General features: G+C 38.2%; 1 protein-coding gene across 6 annotated transcripts in view; it reads left to right on the top strand.

Annotated features, from left to right (window-relative positions):
• Positions 1-22,887, top strand: part of TOX2 (TOX high mobility group box family member 2) — a 323,402-nt gene that overhangs the window by 164,087 nt on the left and 136,428 nt on the right. For 4 of the 6 annotated variants that reach the window (XM_089514102.1, XM_089514107.1, XM_089514106.1 and 1 more), the window contains 2 exons: positions 1,165-1,410; positions 7,621-7,683. In XM_089514102.1, coding sequence (XP_089370228.1) covers positions 1,165-1,410; positions 7,621-7,683 — 309 coding nt within the window. The remainder of the gene's footprint in view (positions 1-1,164; positions 1,411-7,620; positions 7,684-22,887) is intronic. The other 2 variants (XM_089514104.1, XM_089514108.1) reach the window with 1 other exon arrangement.

Below are 22,887 nucleotides of genomic sequence, written 5' to 3'. Positions count from 1 at the left end.
GGGTTCAAAAATGACAAACGTCTCCCAGTAACAAATTTAAATAAAATAAAATATCAAGCATGATTTTAATCTGATTGTCACTTAGTGGTTAGACAATAATTATTTTACAAATTGATTAAAAATGAAGGGGCAACAAATTAAATTTTAATAAATTCTTCACTGGCCTGGACTATAAGATTGCAAAACATTTCAAGCTACATTCATTTTATCATGGAATTCACTGCCTTTGTTCCCTAATCGAAGCTAAGATACTTCCTTCAGTATTCAGTACTGGAGCTAAAGAATGCTTTCCAAGAGAAGCATTTAGTCCCAAGCAAATTTCACTGTTGAAGTATCTAATCACTTTTTACACAGTTGCTTCAAATGAGCTTTAAGACACTCAACTTAGTTGAATTAACTTTAGGGACAGAAAGATTGTTCAAAAATATTAGAGGAAATGTTCAAAAATGTGCTTATTGGGTGCTGGGAAAATTTCACAAGGAAAATCCTTGACTAATTTTCACACATAGTGTTTTCTGTTCTTGCACTGAAAGCAGGATTTTCTGCACAGAAAATAATATCAATATGCAAAATATATTTTATGTGCATAAAATGCTGTGTCCTGCATAGAAAATGTCACTTTCTGTGTAAAACCCCATGTACAAATGTGCAAATCCCAAATTACAGATAGTATTTGAAATAAGCATAATTTTCAAATCCTTTGTTGCAGCACAATAAATTGTTAAAAATACTGGTTATTTTGTTCAAGAACGAAATTAGGGAAGAAGTACATCCCTATATGTCACTTAACATTTCCTCTCTCTTGTAAGCAAATGTTATTGTGTTCCTCCTCTCAGGATGTGTTTTTCTACAAAGCAGTCTATGAGTATGCCCAACTGAATTTAGTGAGATTTGCTTCTAACTAAGCAGCTACAGTAAAAGATTGTCATATCCTAAATAACATCAATTATTTGGTTGAGAATAACTGAATTTTTGTATTCCTGTAGATGGTATTAATGAAAAGAGCTCATTCAAATGGTATCTGTTCTTAAATAGCTTTATCAAAAGACCAATGTGCAGCATGCATATGTGTGTCTGTCAAATGGCCTTTTGGGGTGGGGAGGGGGGCTGAAAATAAATAATGTAAGAACTGCTTAAAAAAATGTATTTTAATTTTTGTTTCAGACATACAATGGTCAGAATGAGAATAACGAAGACTATGAAATCCCTCCCATTACTCCTCCTAACCTCCCAGACCCCTCCCTTCTTCACTTGGTGGATCATGAAACTGGATATCATTCACTATGCCACAGTCTCCCTCCGAATAGCCTGATACCAACGTATTCCTACCAGAATATGGACCTTCCAGCCATCATGGTCTCTAATATGTTAGGCCAAGATGGACATCTCCTTTCTAGTCAGCTACCTACTGTAAGTACACTTGATCTTTTTACTTGAGTTTTATTAAATGTATTTTTTATATCTAACAGATGTCCTGTTAGGTTGGTTTCAGACACTGAAATACAGTTTAACTAAGATCATGTCTTTCCCAAAGTCATTGTCTTCTCCTCAGTTTACACTTTTTGTGTTTAGAAAGGTCTTTATTGTGCAGAACAATAATACCAAGGATAATGGATCACCTTATGTGAAGAAACAGCATCATATAATTGGGCTTTTTCACTGTACTGGCCCAAATAGTTCTTTGTATCTGAAATTTTGCAGGCAAAAGTCATGCCAGTAGAATATACCATCTTTTTCTGTTTTGTAATAGTCATTTTCATTATGAACATATAGAATGTATATGTGCATTGATACATGAGGAGATCTTTTAGGAAAATTGAAAGAGATGAGTTAACGCCAATAGAATTTCTGTCTGAGTGGACCAGTTCTCAGGACCAGAAGCTGAATAATTGACTCCTTTGAAACTAACTGTACAGTTGCACTAATTCCATACAATTTCAAGTTAGAAATTCTTTGCTCTTTAAAAAAAATCTTTGCTAATAGCAAAGATATATTCATGTGGCAGTTTTATGTTGCACTCTTTGTATCTGTAAAGTCATAGATATTGATTTGAGCCTTTGGGGACTTGCATGTATGTGCTTTATTCTACTTGTCTGCTTGGCTTGATTGGCAGAAATAGAAACCTCCCCATCCTCCTGCTTTTTCCTTTGTTGATGTATGTTTTGGAGAACATAAATGCCATCCCATTCATTCATGTTATTGTATTCCATGAATTAACTTTTCTAGAGTTTAATGTATATGCTACTGAACATGAACCCCCAAACCTACCTTTTCAGCCAGGTAGTGCCCCAGCCGAAGGGTTTCAGAGGTGCTACAGATGAAAAGGCTGAGAAATGCTATCCAGAGTATTCTCTTAATTGTGGGGCATACTGAAAGAAGCGGTTGCAATAGGTCCCCCCCCCCCCCCCCAGGTCTCTTCAGCTGCCTGTTCTCAAAGTGCCTCGCACCTGGGAGAGTGTTGCAGACAACATTTTCCAACATCCAGATTTGCAGCACCTTTAGAAACCCTTTAGTTGTGATGCTGCCTGTCTGAAAAAGTTGCTTGGGTGAAAGATGGGAGGCATCATCAAACATGACTGCAGCGACAGAACTCCATAATCCTAGTTCATCTGATGATGCAGGACCTTGGCTGGAGTAAATTTTTAAAGAAAAAATACATTTGAGCAGATGGAAATTTTGTTTGAGGCTGTAAAGTCATTCCCCTAATTGGCTAGCCTGTTCCATCTACATAATAATTTAAATTATAGCCTTTTCCATTGTGATATGTTAAGAAAGTCCATATTATACTTTTACATAAAATAACAGTACAGAAATAATTCATTAAACATTTGAGATCTGTGAGGGAATATCTGAAGTGGATTCCCAGAGCAAAGGTGAGATTAACATGGAAAGAAAAAGAAACATATTGTATTAACTTTAATCATGGATTATTAGCAGCTAGAAAAATCACTGTGCAATTTTACTGGATAACATTATAAGATTTCCTTCACTGTTGGTTCTTGAGAAACTTAGCATCCTTGAATGAATTGTTGTGTTTATTTAAAACATGTATATCCAGCGTTTTCAACAATATTGTCCCTCCACCACCACCACAGTGGTGCGTAAAAAGTAATTCAGAGTGGTACAACTTTTAATAAAAGAATTTACAACATAGAAACAGAATCCATTAAAGCAGCAATTGAATTTTGAATAATATCTATCAAAATTGTTTCCAAATGGCTACACATTTTTTAAAAAGTTCCTAATTGATGCCTAAAAGACATACTGCATATAAAGAGATAGTATATCACTGGCTAGTATAATGTTGTTGCTACAGTACTGGGCTTGGAGATGGGAATCTAATTTCCATTTTCTGCTACACTGTGAAATTCACTAGTTGGAGTTGGAAAAATAACTTCGTTTTAAGCCTAAGATATCTCACAGGTTCTTGAGATGGTTCAGACATCCAAACAATGGGGTGTTGTGATCACTAAAGCACCATCAAATTGTTTAGAATTGCCTTCTAACCATGAGCTGAAATAGGCCTGTAAACTTCAGTTATGGCAAACTGAAGATTGACATTATGTGTAAACCGACAAACCATTGTCTGAGATGTCTCTCATTTCTCAGAGGATTTTGTTTCAGATAGTATCTGAGTATTTTAAGACAAAGTAGTAGAAGAGGAAAATCACATAAATTGTGCTTTATCTGTACATATAGAACACAAGCCACAGTTTAGTGTATAAACTCTAACTAGTGTAATCCATGGTTTAATATTGTATCTGAATCAGATCATTGTGAGGATAAAACTGTTTTATGGAGGAAGAGGAAGATAAACATATCCCCTTTTCTTTTCTTTTCTTTTTGCTTAGATGACATAGTGGCAGTTAGCTAAAAAGCAGTAGATTTTCTTCTGTGGGAACACTTTAAGATCTGGAAGGCGAGTAGAATACATAGGAGACAATAGAGCATGAACTGAAGAAAGATCAGTCCCCTCTGCAGCCACCTGTATCCCCTAAACTTCTGGTGGAGGCCATCTATGTCTTTGCATTTAAAGCGTGGGCATTCAGCAATTCTGTTCCTATCATGGCTCTCTCAAAACCAACTGCCATCTTTGAATGAAATCAAACATTACTTCAGGGCTCCTCTTCAGCTGAGTTGATTAAAACATTCATTTCTGAGACAAAAGAGTCAATTTTGTATGAAAGATATTTCCTCTCTCAGTTTAATTTAAAGCGCAGCCTCAGTGCCTGACCCCTATTTTCATAACATGATAATTTTATCCTGTATTGATTGTCTCATTTTTGAGTAGAGATATTGCCCTTATAAATCAGTTTCTAAAATATCCAAAGAAACAAGAATACTGGGATTTATTAAACCGCTTCTGTACATCTGAAATAATTTATTTTGGAGTAGTCCTTGGGAAATGTTCACTTCTTTACTTTATGGTTCTGTTTTACAAATGCAGCATCATGACAATAAATCAGGACTTAGTTGAAAGTAGATAAGAAGAGGGCTTAGTGTGCTGTAAGTGTAGAATAGGGATATTAAGATTTGTTTCCCCCTTGTAATGGAAATGGGAAAAAAAAAAGGGGGGGGGAATCTGGAGAAGTCAGAGATTCCCAGTTGGTTGAGAATAGAAAGTGTTTCATTTTAAATAGAAGCCTCTGTGTGCATGCTATATCCCTAAGTCTCTGAGCAGCAAATAAACAGTTGAAGAGGAAAATTGTCTTTCCATCTTAACCCCTACTCCCCCCTGTAAAGTTTTCTTCCATTTTGTCAAACATCTTTTCCAAAGGTGTCAAAATATCCCTTTCTGGTTAAAATGATATTCTGCCCCTTTCCTCTAACAGCAGATGGGACATTATTTTTCCATTGACATGCATTCCCAGGATGTGTCCTGTGCATTCATCACTAGATAACAGGTAGCAGTTCTTAAGCAATGTTAATAGAAGCTGTTCACACACAAAAGAGAAAGCTAAAACTTATGAACATTGTTTCATAGTCTCCATTAGTACCTTCTGCCTTTATGTCTCACCTAGCCTTCCTTCACTGCATAATGCCACAACAATCTTAACTTTATCCATTTTATTTCCAAACAAACTCTTTCTCCAAAAATGTCAACATTTTGATACTTTAGTACTCATTCTTCAAGATGGTATCATGGCACTCGACAGGGGTGCTTATAAGCTTCAGTGCAAAATATACAATACACAGATGAAATTATGTGTGCACATGTCTGTAGGATTTATTTATTTATTTATTCATTCACAACATATTGAAATTTCTAAATAAAACACAGTAAATTATAAATATGAAATTATGCCTTAATTTAAAATACCCATTGAAACATGTGAAGTCGAAGGCTTTCATGGCTGGCATCCATAGATTTTTGTAGGTTTTTCAGGCTATGTGGCTATGTTCTAGAAGAGTTTATTCCTGAAGTTTCACCAGCATCTGTGACTGGCATCTTCAGAGAATACTAGCATGGAAGAAAGTTGTAGACACACACAGTGTGACCCTGGATAGGGAGGAGTGATTTCCATGTTAACTTGTGTATTGTTCTGTTGTTGATGGCAAGGCCTCAGGGTGGGAGGATACACAAAGAGGATTAGTGTCTGCTAATAGGTGATCATTATCTGCTGGGACAACTCCTGACCCTGAGTGGTTTCTCATTTGCATTTGTTGAGTCCTGATTTTGCTATTTTTCAGGACTGGTAGCCAAACTTTGTTCACTTTAAGTGTTTCTTCTTTCCGGTTGAAATTATCCAGATGTTTATGGATTTCATTGGCTTGCCTGTGTTTCTAGAGCTTGCTTTTCAAAGTGTTCCATATAAATATTTGATATCACAGGGCATAGAAGGCTTCCCATTGCTACCCCATCTCTCTGCTCATAGAATCCATTGTCCCACTGGAAATAGCTTGTGATGAGACAATGTTCAAATTCAGTGTCCAGTGGGATCTAGGAGCAGAGAGATGGAATATCAATGGGAGCCATGGAAAAGAAGATCTACAGACTGAGTCAGCCGGAAAAATCAGCAGTAGCAGTACATGTTATAAACCATTGTGGGCATAAAATACTGTTTGATAACACTGAAATTCTGGACCATGCCAACAACTATCAGGTCAGACTGCACTGGGAAACTATTTAAATCCATAAACATCTGGATAATTTCAACCGGAAAGAAGAAACCCTTAAAGTGAACAAAATTTGATTACCAGTCCTGAAAAATAGCAAAATCAGGACTCAGCAAATGCAAATGAGAAACCACCCAAGGTCAGGGGGTTTCCCAGCAGATAATGATCACCTATTAGTAGACACTAATCCTCTTTGCGTATCCTCCCACCCTGAGGCTTTGTCATCAACAACAGAACAATACACAAATTAACATGGAAATCACTCCTCTCTACCCAGCGTCACACAGTGTGTGTGTGTGTGTGTGTGTGTGTGTGTGTGTACACACACACACACACGTAATGGATAAACTCTTCTAGAACATGGCCACATAGCCCCAAAATTACCCACTGAAATCCTTTTAAAAGCCACTTTTATTTATTAGGTGTGTGTTTGTGTGGGTGTGTGGGTGTATGGTAGATGTATAAAACAAATCCCTTGTTCATCCTCTTTTGAAAGTGTATTTTGAAGCAAAGTGTGTGGGCTGTGCCAAACCACACACATAACCAGTCACAGTCACACGTGAGAACACTCTTAATGTGTTTGTGCTTCTAGAATTGCTGAGTTGCAACCCAGAGAGTTTTCCTGTCTCTTTTTTGCCCTAGATCTGTGAAGGCTGATGCAGCTAAGGCTACTCCCCTGCATCCCTGATCATGCATCAGTCTTCTTTTCTGACATCATGGGTGAAAGAAGGAACTAAATAAGAACATGGCAGGAGTAGTAGTAGCAATAGGAGTAGCCACCTCCTTTGGGACTAAGATTATTGAAGAGACAGAAAGATATTTCTAGACTGTTAACTAGCAATGTTTCCTGTTTCTACTATACTTTCCATCTCTGTTAAATCTTTGCCAGTATTTCTTACATTTTCAAACAACATAATAATTGCAAAAGTTTTAGGATGGAAAGAGAAGTCGTTGAATCCAAATTATTAGCTGAACTTTAGTTTCCATTGAAGTTAATGGAACAAGTTAGTCATGACTTAAATCCATTTCATTTCAGTGAGCACAAATTACATCTAATTTATTTCAGCTCCAGCCTAAAAAGTATTCCTTTTGAGTACATAGGGTCCTCCCTCTCCCAATATCTTTGGAAACAAAATTTGTAGCTCTAAATATACATTATCAGTTAGGATCAACTGGAAACAAAAGAGAATTATGTGGTACAGTCATGTTTTTAAATAAGGAGATAATGCTCAGCTGCTCATTAGTGCCCGTTATCCAAGGAATCTTCAGAACATTATGTACAGATGAATGAATAATTCTCAGAATGGCCTGTCAGATAAAAGAGAAAATGATTGTCCCTTTTTTTATAGAAAGCAGCATAGAAGGACACAGAGAACCAGCATGTTCTAGCTGCTCTAAATGTAGGAAGGGCTTGGGAATAAATAAATACATGAATAAATGATTCACTAGCAAAACTTGGAAGAGATCCTTTGTTTCCCCTAACTCCCAACCCTGTTGCTTTAGTCATTAGATTGCCTTCCACTGAGGTCCATGGGACTGCACAGGAGTAACTATTTGCAGCATGTGGTAAGTGTTTTCGGAAAAGAGCTTTTAACTCCATGCATACGTGCAGTTATGTTTAAATCAGTATACCCCTACACAGAATTAATCTTAATCTCTGTTTTCATTTTATGGTGCCTGTTTTTCATGATGCTAAGTGTTACAGCTTCTGATTACTAGATGATGAGTATTTTTGTTAGCTTTCTTGCATAGTTTCATTGGAATAGAAAGTCAAGTGTTTAGAAAGGTACAAAACAGAACAAAACTTGTTAAATTGTGCTGTTGTTACTAAAATATACAGAAAGTAATAGCACTTTACCCAGATAATCATAATATAGAAAAACCACTCTATAAAATATTGTTATCCCTCAATAGAGGGAAATTTTTAAAAGCTCCTTATTGCATTGGAATTAACTACAGATATGAAAATTATATGAAATGCAAGAAAAGACAATAGCTGGATTTAGACATTGTGTTCAGCCATGGTTAAGAAAGCTTAACTGATGGTTAAGTGTGAATTCACAAACCATGCTTTATGATCCACTGGAAGCCTAGAATGAGAAAATAGGTTAAAATGGGTTTGCAAACTATTGTTTTTGATAATTACCTGAATTGACCAACCATCAACATATAGAGGATGCTGAAGCTCAGAGACAAGAATAAATTTATAACATGAATATATTGATTACTAAAATTACAAAAGAAGTGAAACCAGACAATTATTTTTAAGCTCAAACAATGATATTGGGGTTCTATACTTTAACATGATGTGGGAAGTGAACTATTGCAACGTTATTGTTTTCAATTTCTCTAAGATATCACATGTGTACTAACACAAGAGCTGGCTCACAAAAACTTACTTAAAGCTAGGCACTGTCTTGCTTGACTGTTTTAAGTTATAGTCTTTGTTGACTAGGGCCATTGAATTTCAGGGACAGACCAGAAAATATGAAAATGTACTCATGCAGGCACTAAAGTATATTTTGGTGGACTATCCCCTAATGCCTGTATTAAACTGGGCAATTTTGTATGTCATGAGGAAATCATTTTAAATAAAGCTGGATTTACTGGGTAAACACATATGGGATTGTGCTATAAATATCTCAGGCAGGGTCGGAACTATTCACTCCTCCAGGTATTGTTTTACTGCAAATCCCAGCATCCCTGGCCAATTCCTAATGGTGAAGAATGCTGAGAGTGAAGTCCAACAAACTCTGGAAGGCTTTAAGAGTCCCACCCCTTATCTAAGAGTTTCACCTAGGTTCCACCCACTCTTTTGGTTTCTGTTATTCATGTCAAAGTTATGTCAATGTCTAGTAGAAGTCCAGTTGAATGAATGGAAGATGAATGACAGCAGTTGTGTGATGCATACAATGCTTATTTAACTGAATGAGTTGGGAAATGCATTAAGTTCTGAAACATTCAAATTTTGCTTGGCGATTAAATATTCACCTTTCAACTGCCCTCTGTGCACCTGTCAACCTTTTCTCCTTTCATCTCTCATGATGGTGAGATATGAAGAAAGTTAATGTTCTCTCTCTCTCTCTCTCTCTCTCTCAATCTCTTTTTACGGCAAAGGGTGAGTGGCCAATATTTCCACCACATCCTGCAGCATTGGTTATAAAAGAAAGTTTATTTCTATAAATATCCTGCACACATCAAATTCTCATTATGAAGGAACAAAGTAAGGAGGAAATTCACCAGTTGAGGTGTAACCGCAAATGTTGATGTGTTCCTTTCTTTTCTTACAGCCTGCCTGATATAAAATGCTGTTACAAAGACAAGGAGATGTTTTGCCCACATGTTTATTTTTATAAACACAGCATTAACCTACCACTATTGTCAAGAAGCCATGTTTTTGCACTAGGTGTTTTACTAGATGGCATTTATTTCAAAGGCCATGGCTACTGTTGAAAACAACTTGAGCATCATGCTGAACTCTACTTATGTGCAGCACATTTGGATTGATGGGGGCTGGGGAGTTTTGTCAGAAGACAAGAAATAAACAATATGAAGCAGAATCAGTATCAAGAAGACATTAAATCAGTACAGAGAGAGGGGAGATGCCAAGATCCACAATGTGGCAGGCAGGAACCCCTAACAGAAATACCTAATACATTGAAGTATGCCCCACTGATTTGATTCTGTGAAAATGAGTTTAGGACCACTGCTTGAGCACGCATTATTTGCTTTTTTCTAGCAAGTTCTATGCTTATAAAAAAAAATCTCCCTTGCTACTTCTGCAGCTTCAGCAACCAAAGAGATGTTGTAAATTAGTTACTAAGGATTCCCATCTTGACATTTTACCAATTCTGATGTGCGTACAGTGAGTTAAGGATTCAGGTTGGGGATTCTGTTCGTATTCCACTTGCCCCACTGCCACAGTTGGTGGAAACAGACATGAGTGGTGTGAAGTGCAACAATACTCTGGGAATTTCAGAATGCTGAAATTGTTTGGAACAATTTGAGATGCCATAGCCATGAGGGATGTTGTTGTTCTGTGCTTTTGAATCATTTATGACTTATGGCAACCCTAAGACAAACATATCATTCCCAAGTAAATGCAAAAGGAATTGCAGCCTTAACCTTAAGTTGAGAGAGACCAGCAAGTCAGGCAGCACATACACTGAGGCAGTGCCCACTGCCCAGCCAACTATACTCTAAAAAGTTGTGAGAGGCTGAGGAACTGGGGGTGGGATGGCTGTTGTCCTGCCTGCCAAAGCTTGTTCCTTCAGCCCACTTCCTTCTCCCAACTCCAGCCCTCCTCCCTTTTCTTTGCTTTTTTCTCTCTTGTTGAAGTTGGCTCACACTCCTCCAATTTCCATGTTGCCCAATTGAGGTGAAACCACATGAGAGAGATATATGGAAGGAGGAGGACTGAGTGCAGCATGCCCACATCAGCCACTGAGGAAGAAGGGCTATGAAAATGGCTGCTCTCACTGCCACCACCTCTCCCCTTGCTCATTGCCAAGCGCTTCAGGGAAACCAGAGGATGGGGTTATGACATCATGGCAGGCCAAGGCACAAACACCTTTTCTTCTCTGGCCACTGGAGTTAGGTACTAAAAGAATAAATTTTCAGGTCACTGGGAGGTGGGCTGTCACTCAGCATCTTGATCCATTGACTTGTTTCTCAGATTTCAAGGAAGTTATCTAGGGCAGTTGACATCACATTGCAGAGCTGAGATCATGCTCAGGTGTTTCCTATCTGTCTGTTCAGTATGCAGTTCCCTGGACTCGACATTGTGCCCCCACAGATCAAGAACCATTGCTTTACTGCATTGGGAATGGGAGATTTTTAGATGGGGTAGCTGACACTTGATAATGACACTATAACAAATGTGTTTATTTTTAAGTTCTTGTCATTAAAAGATTATTTTCTGATCAGGTTTAGCCCATATGTTCGTCCTGAAGTTTTCAGGATTGAAGAACAAGTACTTATAGTCTGTCCTATGAGGACATAGATGCACATGATTACTTGAGGTTTCTGGACCATCAAGGTTTCCCCCCCACAATGCTTTCATATCTGCCTAGAATGAAATGATTATAGCTATTAATGCTATTGCAAGAGCATTCTTCATGTAGATCAAGTGGTCACCTTACAGAACTTTGACCGCCCATGTGGCAATTTTGCTTTCTATTTTGAAGCTAAAATCTTCACCATTGTGGATGGCATTGTTGTTATGAAGTCAACAATGGATGTAGCAGGATATAGTGATATTAATACTTCATGTTTTGTGTAGCCTAAGGATATGGACAATCTGGTTGGTATAAAGAGATCTGTTTCCTGTCCTGTTTGCTAAAACATTGTTATTTCTGTTTATTGGAAGCCAGGTGATTATGAATGTTTTTGTTTTGTTTTGTTTTTGTTTCTGGATTGTTTGCTGTTTTGAATGACCTTCAGCCAGGGTCCAATTTGCAGTAGTTGAAAAATTTTACTGGAGTGAGTTTTAGTTGTCTCAATATCAGGACGTTTTGGATTACACTGAATATTGATCCATGCAAATATTGTTTCTACCCTTTTTCTGGTATATTAAAAATATTGGATGATGTAATGAATGGTATAACCTATAGTGTATTGGAAGTGGGCCAGTAATGGTTGTTTGTCTTTCTAGTAATCCTGGCAGTTTTCAAAGAGAGGTAGGAAGCAACAAGTTATAAAAACTTTAGTTAGAATTGTAATTAAAGTTTTTGTAATAACTAAGTTGCAATGCAGATATAGCTTAACAAGGGATACCTTAATTCCATTTGCAGTGTAATTATAACTTTTAAAGTTAAGTACAGGGATAGTCACGAAATAAATAAAGGAGGAATATCCCTTAGTACAAGTATTGTGTCATACTGTGCCTTGTTTCTGCCTTATGCTCTGATGCGGGTGTTGAGTGTTAAGAAGGGAGGAGACTGTATTTTGTTGTGGCTTTTATCATTCAAATAGTTTTCAAAGCAATTAAAAGTCATTATTTTTGTTACTTGGGGGAAGTGTTGAGTATAGAAAGTACTTTTAATAATATAGCTATAATAATAACTATATTTGTAACTATCTGCTGCTGTTTCTTGAAACTATAATTGTAAGTAATTACAAAACAAAACAAACAGCTTCATGTATATACCGCTTCATACTGAACTAACAGTGTCTAAGTGGTTTACAACTGTAAGCTAATTGCCCCCAACAATCTGAGTACTCATTTTAGCGACCTCGGAAGGATGCAAGCCTGAGTCAAGCTTGAGCCTTTTTGCTGGTATTGAACTTGCAACCTTATGGTTTTGAGTGAGTGGCTGCAGTACAGGCATTTAACCACTGCACCCCTAGGGCTCCTACATTACTCATAAAAGTAACCTTCCATACCGTGGTTTCAGTACAATTGGCCAAAATATCCTTTTGAACCAATTCCCTAGGCTAAGACTTAGAGATATAGTGATTCTTGTCCAACCTGGAGAGACAAATCTAGAAAGTTGTTTGTGGGTAGAGATTATAAATAATAATTTGGCTATTGGAGTGCCAAATTATATATCTTTATCCTTGTTTGTTTTAACATCTCCCTGATCTCATTGAAATTTGAATTCAAGTGTCATCTATTTGAGGATGCCATAAATCTCCATCTTTCTGCTCTATTTGTTAATTCTAGGAAGGTTATGCAAATCCTATATATTTATCTAGTGTGATTTAGGAATAGATGGTGGAAACAAGTTGAACTTTAATCCAGATAAGACTGAATGTTTGAAAACTCTGTGGATATGGATAAAGGCTGGCTACCAATTTTGGATTTCAATCTCCCTGAAAGACCAAGTACACAGTCTGTGTCTTGGTCACAGTGATTTGTCTATGGGGTCACAAATGTCATTGGTGGATAGAAGTGTGTTGAGCTGTTTTCCAGCTACAGAAATTAGAAATAAACCAGAACTGACTTTTGGGCCCTTCCTCTATTTTTTTTTAATTAAAAAAGGCCTCTCTTGGGTTTAAAGTGCCCTAGGAGGGGGTTGCTAAAACATGGCAAAATGCCCCTCCACTAGAGAACATGGGAGCAATTGAGGACAAAGATTTTTTTTTCATTTTTTTTTTTTTTGGCAGTATTCGGGAAGATGGGTGGTGAGGAATGTGGCCCTCCAAGGCCTCCTGGGGGCTTATGGATCCCATGCCAGCCTCCCACAGTTGCCACTTCTGCCTTAATCACTTACGTGGTGTGGCTGCTACATTTTCTTAGTTGGATCTCGCACCACATCGGTCATAATATTTGAAATGGGAAGGCTGCACAAGTGAAGCTGGATGAGTACTTCTAATATTAGCACCTCTTTGAGAAGATCTACTAGGGTTGGCAACAATGATGTTGCCCACTTTTATCGTCTAACGTCCTGTTTCAAATGTGCTCAGTTTTGGAGGGCTGACCATTCAGAAGCCACTAGCATGCCACCCAAGGAATGAAAGAATGGTAGTTTAGACCAAGCAAAATTATTTGCCTGGGCTTCAGCTTTCATCTTATCAAGAGCATGGACTAGAGTGTCTATTAAATTGGATGGGGATAAAAGATAAAGCTTGGGTCTGATTAAAACATTGCCACATGAAAACTGCTGAAAAATATACTGTATCTACGTTTGACATTCGCTGCAACTAAGGATAAAATGGAAGAAAACTATGTGTGCTACCTTGATTTCATTGGAGGTACACCAGGATGTAAATTTAAATAAGAGCTAATAGTAGTAGAGGTAATGCTTGCATGCACTTACATCATGCTGCATTCCAGCTGTGTGGAGTGCTTGCATCCCAGAAATAAAGAAAAAATACAAGAGTTAGGAAAACAGATGAAGCTAACAAAAAGACACATACAAAAGCAAATTTATCATCAGTGCTATGGAATGTCTTTGTTTTGTTTCACTTGAGCAGGCGGTTTTCTTTCCATCCTTTCTTTTTTTTAATCCCAAATTCCTTCAGAGTACATAAGGAGATACAAGCTTCCAAGAGGGGTATGAGCCTTTTCTAACTGTTCATTTTGCAGCTATAATACCATCAGATACAGCAGGGAGATCTTCTCAGTATCTTGGCGAAGGATGTGAAGCAGCCTGAGAGACAGACTGCGAAAGGAGAAGTGGTTGGTGGGGCATCTGTTGAGCAGACAGGGTTAAAAAGCTGTCAGTAAGAAACTGAGTTTCAGAGCAGATTTAGAAATACAGGACATACATTTGTCAGAAACAAAAGACAGATCAAAGCCAGAACAGGAGAATGAGCCATGCAGCACAAACAGCTTTCCTATCAAGCTAGATAGTAGGCCAAGCCGGTTTTGAGTCAATGGAACCATTTAGAGAACTGCATACGGCAGTGCTATGTGTCTGATCCTGGGGTAACTGTGCAGAAAACAGAAGATGTGTCTCATAATACTGGTTGTGGGAAGAGGCCTGAGCGGGAAATGGGTGTGTGTTTGGATTCAGTCAAAATTGCCTATTATGATGGTTGGGAGGCCAGTGTCCAGGATAAAGATTACATGTCTCAGACAGAGTAGATCTGGTGTCTGAGGAGTGGAGAGGGTGAAGAGTGAGAAGAATAGTCTAAATTAAAAAAACAACAACATTGTGATTACAGATGAGTTGTTGAGTGGTGGCCTTTTCCATCTTTCTAATTGGCTAAGTCTGGATGTTTCCACATTGTAAAAATAAAGTAGCTTGATACCGCTCTAACTGTCATGTGGTGGAATCCTGGAATTTGTAATTTCATAAGACATCAGAGCTCTCTGGCAGATCAAGCTGGACACAGCACCAAACTGCAAGTCTTGGGATTCTGTAGATAGAGTCAAGGCAAGACAAGTGGTGTCAAACTGCTTTATTTCTTCACTGTATATAGCCCCTATGATAGACATATAAAAATTAAAATAAAATAAAAACCTGTCTTTTGTGTACTGACTGCTACTCTGCTTCCCTCTGTACGTTCCCCATGTAAACTTCCATTGAGAGCTTCATTTTGTTGTTTTCTATAATGCTCATTCAGGGCCATTAAATAACTTGGTAGATGCTAAATACAACAAAACTGGAAATTCACAAAACAGTGATACCTGTATTGGGACAACTAAAAGCACAAAATACAGTACATCATGCAAGCTCTCAAAGCTTCATTGGCTTCGTCGTCACGCAAAAATGTTAAGAATCATAGAGAAGTGATGATTTTAGAGTTACAGGTGTACAGTTTGTCTCAGATGTTACTTCTATTGCTGATTCTTATGGTCTAGAGGGTGTTATCAATGCAGGCAGACCAATCCAGGAAACATATTCAGGGATAAATATGTTGGCCATGCACCAAAACACAGCAAAATCCACAAAATCTACAGTGATATCTTTATTGGCCAGCTAAAAAGCACAAAATACATCATGCAAGCTTTCAAAGTTTCATTGGGTTCTTTGGTAGATGCTAGGGAATCAAAAATCAGCTATTTTTGGTAAATGCTAGAGAACCTTATATACAGACAGTAAAGCTGTTGTAAACAGAAATGTCTTGGCCAAGATATTGTTGTCCTATAATTATTATTGTTGTCTTTGTTCTTGGTTTTACCCTAGAGCCCTGGTGGCACAGTGTTTAAATGGCTGTACTGCAGCCACTCACTCACAAACCATAAGGTTGCAAGTTCAGTACCAGCAAAAGGCCTCAAGCTCGACTCAGGCTTGCGTCCTTCCTAAGTCGCTAAAATGAGTACCCAGATTGTTAGGGACAAATAGCTTACACCTTGTAAACCGCTTAGGGAGTGCTTAAATGCACTGATAAGCGGTATAGAAATGTACCTGCTATTGCTACTGCTTACCCTATAGATCTGATCTTGTTAGTTTATTGGGTTGATTTTTATGCTGCCTTTCTCCCAAAAGTCAGACCCAATACACCTCACAACAAAAATAAAAAACAGTAAAGCTAAATAGATAAGAAAGTAAAATATTAAAACACATTTAAACAAATTATATTGCAATGTCATGCCTCTCCTGCTTGGGCAAGTTATGGTTTTGAAAGTGGAAATTTTTGCAATCACATAAGGATATTCACTCATTTTAGACAATTAAATATTCTAAAATCCTAATATGCATTAAAACAAATTCTTCAAATAAGGTAAAATTTATGGAACTCATTTTCTAAGACGTGATTTGAAGTAAATGCTTTCTTTTGCTGCCTCCCTATAGTTATTATAGGTCTGATACAGACAGGCCAAAATAAAGCTGCTTCAAGTCACTTTGGAGGTATGCTGTTTAAATGATACATGCATCCTAAGAGTCCAGAAGCTGCACCAAAGGCACGCTCCAGTCCTAACTAACTAAACACCATACCTCCAAAGTGACCTGAAGCAGCTTTATTTTGGCCTGTCTGTACAGGACTGTCACCTTAAAGAGATTGTAACAATAAATGCATGTGGATTGTCTTGAAGATAATGCTGTGCTGGATCAGAGCATATACCCGGAATCTGGCATTCCATTCTTACAGTGACCAATCAGAAGCCTTTAGGAAGCTGTGCATGAACACAATTCTATTCTAGTACCAGCAGTTCTCACCAACTGCTACATAGAATTATACTGCCTTGATATTAGTCGTACTGGATGATACAAATACCATTATATTTTGTTATTTGCTTGTAAGTTGATATTGACTTCCAGTGACCCTGTCCAAAATCACTTATCAACAAATGCCCTGCTCAGGACTTGAAAACTCAGTGCAGTGGCTTCCTTGATAGAACTGATCCACCTGTAGTGTGGTCTTCCTCTTTTCCTACCTTCTGCTTTACCAAGCATTATCTTTTTAAATTTTGTTGTTGTTGTTATTGTGTGACTTCAAGTTGTTTCTGACTTATGGCAACCCTAAGAAGGGAACTTATCATGGGGTTTTCTGAGGCTGAGGGTGTGTGACTTGCCCAAAGTCACCCAGTGAGTTTTCATGGCTGAGTGGAAATTTGAACCCTGGTCTCCAGTCATTATGGCCTGTTACAGACAGCCAAAATAAAGCTGCTTCGAGTCACTTTGGAGGTATGGTATTTCAATGATGCATGAGTCCTAAGAGTCTGGAAGCTTCACCAAAGCTGCACTCCAGTCCTTAGGACTCGAGCGTGACTCTGGTGTGGCCTTTGGAGTCTTAGGCCACATGTATCATTGAAATACCATACCTCCAAAGTGACTCGAAGCAGCTTTATTTTGGCTGTCTGTAACAGGCCAATGTGTTTTTTTCCAACTTGATTTCAAGTTAAGACTGAAGACAGTTGCTTGGAAATATTCTTGATGGCTGGTCTTCAAGTATAAGTCTCTGAGGTATATAAAACTGAATCCTGGTATTCTAGAAATGTTGAAAGGCCTTCATGACTACATTCTGGTGCCCAACAGAAATCTTTTAGTACGGTATGATTTTAGTGCACACATCATTTACAGCATTGTCCTACCTGGTTATGTGAAGAAACTTTTTTCTTCATATAATCCTTCCCAGGCTGGCTATTTCTGTGACTGCCACCACTGGCAGATGTTTTAAAAGTTCTGTTATTTATTAGAGGGCTTCCTTGGCAGCAACGTTCTCGATTGTGGAATGCTCTCCACCTATGAGCAGGGCATTGAATCACTTCCCAGGGCATCTAGCAAAAGCCTTTCTGCAGTACCTGAGATCCTTGCCAAGGTTTGAAACTCAGACCCTGTACATGCAAAACATATGTACTGCTTCTGATCTCTGGACCAACTTTTGATGGAACATCCTGTGTATATAGTATCATGATAATACGTTGTAACTGAGACTGCAGCAGAGGCATAATCTTGTCATTCTCAACTGTAGCTCTTTCCAGTTGCTGTGAATCCTTCGAATGCGGACTCACGTTCAATTCTTTTATCTCCCTCCTCTTTCACCTCTTCAGTGCTACTACTGTTATTCCTGTGATGACGACTACTACTACTGCTACTACTAACAACACACTATCTATTATACCAAGTGCTATATATAAATTATATTGATCCCCACAACATTGTAAGGCAGGTCACTAATAGTCTTATTTTAGAGATGTAGAACTGAGGCCAAGCAATTTCACAAGTAGTAGAATCTGTACTACCTTCTCCAAACCCAAGCCAGATCATCTAGCAATTCTAGTTCCTACGGTGCATCGATTTTTCTGGGATTGTGCCTTGCATGTTGCACAAGGCATGTCCCTACATAAAGTGGAAAAATAAATCACGGGTGTTACACTCAGAGCTTGGCAGTAACGACTTACAAATAACTATTTTGTACCAGAGACTATTGACTTTGAGATAGGCTAAGTAAGTAAAATGTTACTATTGGGAGGGAAAAAAACAATCTCCCTTTCCAGTAATGGAGGTCAAAATACATCACACAGTATTCTGTAAAGGGATATTGTAACACCATTGAGACTAACTGTGCAAAAGATGTTGTAGCATAAGCTTTCATAGACTTGGTCTGCTTCCTCAGACCAAGTCTACAAAAGCTTACGCTACAACTTCATTGGCACAGTTAATCTCAAAGGTGCTACAAGAATTCTTTGCATACTGATATTCTAGACTAACAAGGCTATGTCTCTGAATTCAACATTGTGATTGTAAATTATGATTATAAATTATCAAAGAATAACATTTCTCCTTAACTTTTATTTATTTTAATACTGTATATACTTTGTGCAAGTAGACCTCATGTTGAGGGCAGGCTTTGGGGCCAAAATAATGGATTTTGATATGACCTGTGGATAAGTTAAGGGTCAAACTCAGGGGCATGTAACAAAGATCTAAAGGAGAAAACAGAACACTACTTCCCTCCCTCCTTCTGTCTCTCTGGATCACTCCCAGTGGTTACAGTCTCGACATGGAAAACGGGGAGACAAACCTCCAATTTCTCTCCCTTTCTCTCTCTCCTCCCTCCCTTCCCCACCAACTTTACCTAGGCTCATGGCTTGCAAAAAGGGACACAAACCTCTGGTAGTTCCCCCCCTTCTTTCCCCCCCTTCCCCACCAGATTTTCCAAGGCTCATGATCTTGTATCAGAACAGCATATTGACCCATATAAATTGACCTCTGATTCAGTTATATTATGTGTACATAGATAATTTCAAGTATATAGTTCCAAGCAGTCATTTCCCTGATAAAGTGAACTGAAACATTGTCACTGTAACTGAGGACTTCCATGGACTTATGCAGAGGCCATTTCACACCAAGGTTGTTCATTTATTTGTGAACAAAGCCTTTATTCTTAAATAACATTCAAGGTGATGAATGGAGACCAGGGTTCAATTCCCAGCTAGGCTATGAAACCCACTGGGTGACCTTGAGCAACTCACATTCACTCAGCCTCAGGAGAAGGCAATGACAAACCTCCTCTGAACAAATCTTGCCTTTCTTGTTTTGCTGTCATTCTTTCCACTTACCTGGATTCCCATCGAATAGTGTATGTGTGTTGGGGAAATGCATGATAGAGTCACTTTAGCATCAGCATAAGTCAGAAATGACTTGAAATCACACAACAACAAAAGAGCACAGACAAAATATTAACCGGGTTTGTGTAACAACAGTAATCAAGGCTGATCCAACCATTTGGCAGAGTAAGGGGTTAGCTTTAGATTAGGTTTGGTGGACAGCTAACAGCAACAGCACCTTGTCCATTATTCTGAAAGACAGAGCTGTTTATTCCAGGCAACCAACTCTACTGACCTCAGGTGAGGTGGAGGATTCAGTCCCTTTCTATGTGCGTGTCTGTGCTTTCAAGTCATCTGTTGACTTGGTGACCCCATAGAATTCCATAGGCTTTTCTTAAGCAAGGAATACTCAGAGGTAGCTTTTCCAATTCCTTCATCTGAAATCTAGCCTACTGCAATCCCATTTCCTACTGAAATGTCAGGGGCCATCTTACCCTTTGCCAGAGACAGCAAGATGTCTTTGGCCAGGCCCAGGAAATGACCACAAGCATAAGTGTTTCTGAAGCTCTCAAGTGAATTCACCTTCCATTCTGATCTGTATTTAAGTCATTGATAACTGTACTTGAAGCTGTTCCTGAATATCTGTTCAGAAACCCAACCATGGTTAGCAAAGATCACGCATTTTACCTAGCCAGGATGAGGGAAATAAGGTGAGAAGAAACATGAGTTCTGTGACAAATCCCACCACAGAACCACCATGAGTGTTTTATTTTTCCAGTGCTCAATCTCTCATTCATTTCAATAGAGTTACAAAAGCACACGTAGGCCACTAAATTACACCATGACATGGCTGTTATTACCACACACTAATCTGTTTGTGTGCACTGGATAGCATAAATATCACTGTTCCATCAGAAATCTTGCCTTTCAGACATTTGCTCTGCTATACAATCCATGTAAACAATGGCATTGTATAATATCTCCCCTCCTCTTATTTATCTCTCTCTCTCTCTCTTGCCCCTCCCCTTCCCATTTGTGAGCTGGAAGGCAAGGACCTGAGTCCCTCGCCCCATTTTTTGTACCACTCCTAAGTGTATATATATTGTGATCTTTGTAAAATAGATGCTGGTGGTGATGAGGGACATGTTCATTTTGCTTTTGTAAAGCACCTACTGTATGTATATGCGTCTCTGTTGCTATCTCTCTCTGTATCTATACATATACACTTGGGAATAATATCAAGACAGTACAGACTACCATTCTCATCTTCTTGTAGAATGTTGTTGCTTCCCTGAGTTACAGTGTTTAGAAACACCTGTGAAGTGCAGTGAGAAATAAATTAGCATTTAAATATAGCAGTACAGTTTCCAGGCCTATTGCTGGCGACTGCCGCAATAAAGCAGAGCATAAAGCCACTCAAATCAAGCTGCAAAACAAATTGAATTCCAAATTAGCAGGCTTACAAAAATAAACAAGAGGTAAATGTTGGCACATTTTAAACTTAACAGCAGACATTGTTGACACGGGAACAAGCAAGCAATTTGAAGTGTTCAGGAGTTCGAAACGTCTTCTACTCCTGTGAAGACAGTAGTCGGCCTCTCTCCATTTGAATGGAATCTTGTAGGCTTCGGTTTGTTACTTATTTGAAATTCTGCTCATTAATGGAACTCTATTTAAAAATTAAATTCCCTGACATAAGTCCATAGTGAGGAATAATCATAATGCAATCCGATGTGGAGCTTTTCTTCTTATTAATCAGAGGCCTGTTTGCAATCCTCTGCTAGTGTTTTTCTCAGAGGCAATAAATGAAAGAAATATGTCTTTTTAAATTTTATAAAACTCAAAGAAATGGTTTTAAACAGCTTTTCTTCACCTCCTATAATTATTTATTTTCAAACAGTCCTTCAGGGTAATGTTCCGTTTTCTTATTTCACACTCCTTTTTCTCATAAATGAACCATCACTTCAATAAATCATTATGAAAACAGAGACTAACACAAACCCTGAAAGGTTGAAAGATTTATGTAACACATTTATGTTTTCCATTTTCTCATTCTGGTACTCTGCTGCTAAAGCTAAGCTAATAAAAGCTGCTATTAATATTTCTTGTTGCCTAGCAACTGCAGAGAGGGAGTAATAGCTATAGCTAGAAAAATAGATGACCGATAAGGAAAAATTCAATTCTTTTATTATCTCAAGGGAAAATGGGCTTTTACTGGAACATTATGATGTACGAGTGTGAAGTTGAATACAAAGGATTTTTCAGGTTGTTTTTCTGTTTTTAATGAACATTATTTTACCTTTGGTGACTCTCTTAAGTTATCCCCCTCCCCTTTCTCAGGCTTAATTGAACAGCACCCGCTAATGTTCTCATTGTAATGAATGTGGTATATTCATTTGAAGCACGGGTGTTTTTAAAACATCTTATAAGTATACAATCACTTGTTTGTATTCTAATATTTTTCTCTATGTTGATGTTTGTGACATGACATTCAATGGTTTTTATGATTTATTTTATTTTAAAATAAATATGGCTGAATCCACATGAGGGCTATATTCCAGCTCCAGTGCACAGTATCCTGCCCCGATTTGACCCCGTTAACGTCATGCTCACCCGTTTTAATCCAAACTCAAATTGGTTTTGAAAGCCACATAGTTCCCCCACCCTGAAGTCACCTCCGTACAAAAAGACATTTCTACCATGTTCAATATCAGGTTATTTTAGATCACACAACCACAGTGGCTGCAGTGGTTTTTTCTTTCTTCCTGGCATGTATGCAGATAGACATGTACAGTATATTCATATAGCCATATAAACCAATTGCCTTTCTTGTTTTGCTGTCATTCTTTCCACTTACCTGGACTCCCATCAAATAGTGTGTGTGTGTGTGTGTTGGGGAAATCAAATGCCTCCTCATTCAGTTTAGGCCACAATATTTAAAATTCCCCACATGGTCATCCCTTTAACAGGAAATAAAAAAAAGTACGGAAGAATGAAACAGCTGTTTTTTTAAACCTATATGCCCCATTCCAGCAAAAATTAGAGCCCTATTATCCTCATGTTTCTTTGAATCTATTTCTTGCTTGATCCAAAAGAACCTATTCTCCAGTAAGGCTGTAATCCTCTTCCCTTTTACCTGGTAGTAATTCCCACCAAACTGAATTGGACTTATTTCTATGTAGGAACCTATAAAATCACATTGTTAATGAACAGTAGGGCAGAAGTGCTATCTGGAGAGCTTGGGGATCCTTCAGATAGGGAAGAGGATCAATCCCTGGTTGTTCACAACTTAAGCGAGTGGGTGGGAGGTGGGCAGAGTTCATGGCAGGAAGGTCCCAAAGAGATTTACTTTGGCCTCCACATCTGGAAAGTGTGGCATCCACTTT

Source organism: Sceloporus occidentalis, unplaced genomic scaffold (genome assembly GCF_023333645.1).
Source record: "Sceloporus occidentalis isolate IW3139 unplaced genomic scaffold, rSceOcc1.0.p SCAF_3, whole genome shotgun sequence".
Taxonomy (NCBI): Eukaryota; Metazoa; Chordata; class Lepidosauria; order Squamata; family Phrynosomatidae; genus Sceloporus; species Sceloporus occidentalis.
Note: the sequence above shows the minus strand (reverse complement) of the source record. Positions and strands in the feature narration are given on the sequence as shown.